This window comes from Primulina tabacum, chromosome 15, assembly GCF_025594145.1.
Source record: "Primulina tabacum isolate GXHZ01 chromosome 15, ASM2559414v2, whole genome shotgun sequence".
Taxonomy (NCBI): domain Eukaryota; kingdom Viridiplantae; phylum Streptophyta; class Magnoliopsida; order Lamiales; family Gesneriaceae; genus Primulina; species Primulina tabacum.
The window spans coordinates 2,452,895-2,459,344 of record NC_134564.1 but is presented as its reverse complement, the minus strand read 5'-3'; the positions used below and the strand labels follow the sequence as shown (position 1 = coordinate 2,459,344).

General features: G+C 32.3%; 1 protein-coding gene across 2 annotated transcripts; it reads right to left on the bottom strand.

The window, feature by feature from the left end:
- Window positions 1-289: 289 nt before the first annotated feature.
- Window positions 290-5,876, bottom strand: LOC142527221 (MADS-box protein AGL24-like). Of its 2 annotated transcripts, none has more exons than XM_075631960.1 (9): window positions 5,765-5,876; window positions 5,202-5,393; window positions 3,247-3,328; window positions 2,527-2,591; window positions 2,320-2,419; window positions 1,828-1,869; window positions 1,690-1,737; window positions 658-808; window positions 290-518 (listed from the first exon to the last, which is right to left on the bottom strand). In XM_075631960.1, the coding sequence occupies exons 2-9, from the start codon at window positions 5,381-5,383 to the stop codon at window positions 490-492; spliced, it is 699 nt and encodes a 232-aa protein (XP_075488075.1). In that variant the 5' UTR covers window positions 5,384-5,393; window positions 5,765-5,876; the 3' UTR covers window positions 290-489. The 2 variants fall into 2 exon arrangements, with proteins under 2 accessions (XP_075488075.1, XP_075488076.1); XM_075631961.1 differs by having other exon boundaries at window positions 290-567; window positions 681-808.
- Between the last annotated feature and the right edge of the window lie 574 nt (window positions 5,877-6,450).

Below are 6,450 nucleotides of genomic sequence, written 5' to 3'. Positions count from 1 at the left end.
TTTCAAAACCAGTGTAATCATATATTTCTAATAATGTTGAAACCAAGTATTTTAGACATTTTTAAAAGTTTTTTAACTTAAAAAACTGAGTATAATTAAAAGATTTAAGACTGAATTGATATAATAGTGATCAGTTAGGACTATAGCTAAATATTTGGAACCAAATTGCAGCGACATTTTTTCATCATAATCTCATTTTTTCATCATACCTAAGAAATGTAATTATTCCAATTTAATTTTTCATACCTAAAAAAATATTGATATATTGTGGCTATATTTAGACACTCCAAATGAAGAGTACAAATTGCATTTGCATCACAAATATTTTTCATAGTTAACATCTACTTGGGAACCGATCAAGTAGGGAGAAATTGAAAATTATGGTATCATACATTTATCAAAGCATTTAAAATATAAAGAAAATCGGAAACATCCGGTCCAACTTAAAAACAAAAAATAAAAAATTATTATATATATATTAATCTTATATTAACCCACAGTTCTCCAGTGCTTGCTTGCTAGCTAGCTGAATGTCATCAACCCTTCGCTTGATGAATAATTTACAGGCTGCAACAATCGGTAAACCATATTTGAGAATTATGGTTTTAAACCAGATATGGTAATTAAGTAAAATTGAATTTTCATTAAAAATAAAACGATCATGAAGCATAGTTATGTACCAAAGCTTGAGGGAAGTATCGGAGTCGCTTTTGTCCTCAGCGCAGAGCACGAAGCTATGACTGTTAGTAACGGAGCCTGCTGAATTCCCTTGATCAACTTCAACTGTGATTCTCATGCCTTCATAGCTCTGCATCAAACATGTAGATGAATATGTATGGTTCATGTAGTGCACATTTTTTAATGCATCTAATTAGTTATGTGTGTTTTCATGTATTTCACCTCTTATTTTTATAACAAAGGTTGTGTTTCAGGAAAAGAGTTTGAGATTAATGGATTTCGATTGTAGTTTTATTGTTTACAATAAAACAATTGATCAAAATATGAAATATATATCTGACCTGTTTATACATTATTAGCACAAAATAGAATGTATTTCGAATGACACCATAACTGAGGGAACTTGAATCTATCATAATAAAATGAAATATTCTGTAAACTTGTAAATGTGAATTTGAAGTTTATGATCTTATTTCTCTAAACAAAACAAATACATTTGAAATTTATGAATCCTCTTATTTGAAATTTACGAATCCAAACACAACCTAAAATAGTTTCAAATGCACGAGGTATGATAGACAATAACCGAAACAATCGTCTGGTCATTATAAATTGCATAAAGATTAACAATTACTTTAGCCATGGGAAAATTGCAGAAATAGTCTATGATTGCTTTTTTGCGATTTGGTCATTTATGTTATAAAATTTTAATATTCATCATGTATATTTTGATTTTTTTATAATTTTAGTCTTTTTCTTCGTATGAATGCAACTTTATGTTGGGAAAATGTCTACAATTATAAAATAAAACATAGATAGCGGACTAAGACTAAAATTTGATAATATAGATGATCAAAATCGCAAAGACAAATATGCACGATTAAAAATACAATTTTCTCATTTTATTAGGTATAAAAACCACAGGTCTTGAAATGAGAGTGGTCCGCATATATAAATAAACTAACTCGCAGAACAAGAATTGCAATTTTTTTGGGAAAAGCTAAAAATCACCTCTGCTTGTTGTTTCAACCGTGCATTTTCTTCAATTAGCTCTGATTCCTGGAAGTTTTAGACAACATTTTACGGCCATTAATATTCTTGGATTATTTAAAATAAAAGTTATAAATCAGGTCTGGTTTCAGTACATGCCTTAGACTTGAGGATGCTGATTTCATTCAAGAATTTCTCATCCTGTGACATAAAAATATAGCACTTTTAAGCATACGCCACATAATTTCATAATTTTGTATATAACGAAATATATAAGCGAGCATAACAAATTATTTTTTCCGCAAATATGCATTGTAATCAATTTAAACAACTACAGAAAAGTAGAGTAGGTCTCTTGTGAGACGGTCTCACGAATCTTTATCTGTGAGATGTGTCAACCCTACCGATATTTACAATAAAAAGTAATATTCTTAGCATAAAAAGTAATATTTTTTCATAGATGACCCAAATAAGATATCCGTCTCACAAAATATGACCCGTGAGACCGTCTCACACAAGTTTTTGCCAAAAAAATAAATTGGCTTCCGATAATATTTCATAAATTATTCTTATTGTATTAGCAAAAGAATTAAACAATATACACCGAGCCCCGTGGACATAAAGAGTGTTATAGAATTGAGACAACTTAACCTTAAATTTTCCAACACGGCTTAATCCTCCTTCCACAAATTTCTCTAGTCTCATCAAATCATCCAAGCTAAGTCCTTCAAGCTCTTCTCCCTTAAGTTGCCTGTTCGGATAAATTTGTTGCAGTGATTTCGAGATATATATATATGTAGAGAGAGAGAGAGAGAGAGATTGAACAAGTAACATGAGTGAGGAGACGCTATAACATACTGTAACTCGATAGTCCGCTTCACAAGTTCCTTGTTTAGCATGTCATGCCTGGTACCTGCTGCGACCTGAAATGACAAATGAGAGTGAAATGATGTGATTGAAAACGTTATTTTGGCACTAGTAAACACAAAAGGTTTTACTCTTGCAACAAAATCCTGTCGATGGGCTTATGATGGAAATTGAGAGGCTCATTTTGATAGAGAACCTCGCGGTCTCATAACCTCTCAATCCTTTAGCAACTTGCTTTTTTAGATAATTCTTCGATTGATCTTTCACTGCAAGTAAGCATTTTATTTATATCGGAGTCTAGCTAAAGACGATTTGGCTCTTTGAATGCTTTGATTTCACATAACTTGTACACTATTGTTTGCATGTAAAGCGTTGCTAAATCAGCTCCGAAATCATTCGACTGTTTATAGATGCTGATCAGAGAAATCTTCCTATGTTCACAATACACTTGGTATTAAGCTTGCTAGATGGCACATGAACTAAATTTCTACCCTTTGCTAATCTGTACGTACTGTCCAAGATCATTGCTTGTTAGGCTTTTTTCTGGACATCCCAACCAATAATTGACAAGTTCCACTAATGCTCTTGCCGGTAAAAAATGTAAGAACTCAATCTCACTGTGACACTCACGATATAAAATGCACATGCAGATCGAAGTATTCAATGATTAAAAAATACATAACAAAGTTAGAAATTGTGCAACTAATTTACCTGATCAACAAGGAGAGGTTGCTGGCCTGGTTTATTATTATTATCCGTTTGCGTAGTATACCTTTTAATGAGTTGCATCATGCTTCAAAGACACAAGAAACAGTCAAATTTTGGGTTATGGTTAGTTTCCTCATCTTTAACCGAATGAGTATGTACAAGAACAAGTTTCCATAAGAAGTATAGCATAATTTTCAGGTGATCGTCTACTTCGTTTTACGTTTAGATTGGTACGTAGTTTGATATTTTATCATTTTAACAAATCTTGAATCTACAAAATCTAATTGCATGCATGTACATGTGGGATCTTGATCATCTTCATGCGTTCAAGAAACAAAATTTGGTAGAGGGCTTCCATTACAAAACTATTCATAGACAAAAAAATCCAGGAGAAGAAACAATGAGTAAGAGTTAGTCTATCCTCCATGGGAAGTGATTCTCCTCGTATTCCAACATTATTAGTTCATGTGGTTCATTGCATATTAATGGAAGTTGATATCATTTGTTGATGATCTAAGGGTTAAAGTTTCAACACTTCATAAGGTGAGAAACACTTCCAGTGTAGGATAGAAAAATCCTGATAATCTTCTCACCAGATTGGCAAAATTCCAACATCTAACATACATGATTGGTGCAATAATACATGTTTTCTACTTGTTAGATGTACGACTGCGGGTTTCTTTTTCAATTGACAAAATCCATTCAGCTAGGTGTGCGCATATAATATAACACAATTTGAACATAAAAGCTAAACCGATTTCAACTACAAGCTAGACGCTCGCTACGCATTAACTCACAAACCCAATTTTCAAATGGACAAACTTAGTAAGATAGTTCCCTTTCTTGTTTAACATGAAGAAAAAAAATGATATTTTCCAGTTTGGCAAAGAGAAGATAGGTAATTAGTATATGATAAAATAAAAATAAAATAATAATAAATAGCGAAATTTCAAGTCGATCAATAGGATAAGGTCCGTTTTCTTTCATTTAAATCATAGAGTTCATCCATCTTGGATAACGAGGTCCTAAATATAATAGGAAAAAGGTTGAAAGAGAGAACACCACAATATGGCCACAAAATCATCTTCTTTGTTCTTTGTATTTAATTAGCACATAAAGTTGAGTCGTTATCGATTAAAATTAATGGAAAAGATGGATTAATGGTTACAAATTCTTATTTATTCCAATCGATAAAGATTATATAATTTATCCTGTTGACATAAATGAAACTTCTTTCTAAGTGAAAAACGAAAAATATATGCACCATTTTCGAAAAAATAAGCTTCAGTCCAAAAAAAAAGGGATCCCGTGTATGATCTTATTTGAGACCGTGATTCATGTGACTTTGATTTGATCAATATTTACCTGTAATATACAAAATCAAACATTACGATATATGGCATTGTACTATTTGATTTGATTGATCGTGGAAAATAAAAAGAATAGTACATATGAAAATTTCTTTGGGATTTCACGGTACGGAAACAGTAACATTTATGTTCATACAGTCTTCTATTTCTTGGCGTCTTCTCTAAAGAGACATGCCCACGGACCCTACTCCGCGCAGCATATTATCAGAAACATAATCATACGATAATTTACATATATATATATGTATGTATTTATTCAGTCGTCCTATGTATACACACACAGACATACACAGTGACCTCAATTTATGTTTGCTCAAGACAACAGATTTCAACTGTCCTACACAAAGATTTACGGATCTGGACCTTTTTCTTTTGCTGGCTTCGCGTTTCCAAGAATTCATTGAGACTAAGAATATAAAAAAGATTGGTGTGGTTCTGCTATGTGTTTCATGTTTTTTTTTGAACCGGAGACATATGATATAGACTTCGAACAAAAGACTCGTAGATCTGGACCTTCGTCAAATGTGGGTTTCGAGTTTCAGCAAATTTTAGAGAACACAGAAAGAAAAAGAGGGAACAGAAGAGAACCTTGAGCTGGAGAAATCGAAAAGCTTTCCAGTAGCTGAGAAAACAATAAGGGCGATTTCAGCATCACAGAGAACCGAGAGTTCTTGAGCTTTCTTGAAAAGCCCTCTTCTTCTCTTTGAAAAGGTCACCTGCCTCGCCGTCAGGTTGTCAATCTTGTTGATCTGAATCTTTTGCCTCACCATTTTTTCTTATCTGATCAAGAAAATATGAATTATCTTTTGTAAGATTTACGCAGACATATAAACATGATAGAGTATAATAGGGACAAGGCTATATGGAGATTTTCATGGGTTTGCGAAATGGGTTTTTGATAAAATTAAGGAATACAAAAGGTAAAAACATGTATATATATATATTATTGCGTGTATCGAAGTACACCAATCTGGGAGCAAAATCCCTTTGTTACCAAAAATAAACACAAAAACGACAGAGAATCTTGCAAATTTCACGGCAATAAAAAGAAAGAAAGGGAAGATGAGTCAGATTTCTGCGTCGCATTAGAAACACAAATACTTTAATTTGCTAATTCAGGGAGGAAAGGAAAGGAAAGGAAAGGACATCACCTCCTCCCAGGGAGAGAGGGATCCAAACTCAAGAAGAAACCCTAGACTACAGACAAGAGAGATAAAGTGAGCTAAATAGCCCCCTCCAATGGTCGGTTCACATCACTTGCCGCAGGAAATTTTTTATTTATTTTTTTATTTTAAACCCAAATTGTGTACGGACGAAATAAAAAGTTGAAAAGGTTTAACCCAAATTTTAATTTTAGTCGGGTAAAATATTATTTTTGTCTGTTTTACAATTTTGTCTGTTTTCTGACTTTATACTCCCAATATAGTGCTGAAAACGCTAAATAAAAAAAATTAAAATATAATAATTGTATTTTGTTTAGTGAAATACAAATACTTTGATGTAAAGACAATATTTTGATTAATGAAATAAATAGTTTTGTTTGAAAATTCTGTATTTTTGAGTCTTGTTGTTTATAATTGTGTGATTGTAAACAACGTCGGTGTCATCCGTCGTCTCGACACGTGACAGTAAGTGGTATCAGAGTCACCGGTTCATAATCCGTATGGAAGAATTATGAATCGATCAAACATTATTTAGAAATATTTAGTACAAACCATACAAATGTAATCTCATATGTATGACAACTATATAATTTGAGTATCGATTCAAGTGATATGCAATTAGTATAAACCAACTCATACTGCTAAATTTGTAATTGAACATCAACGTCACTCAC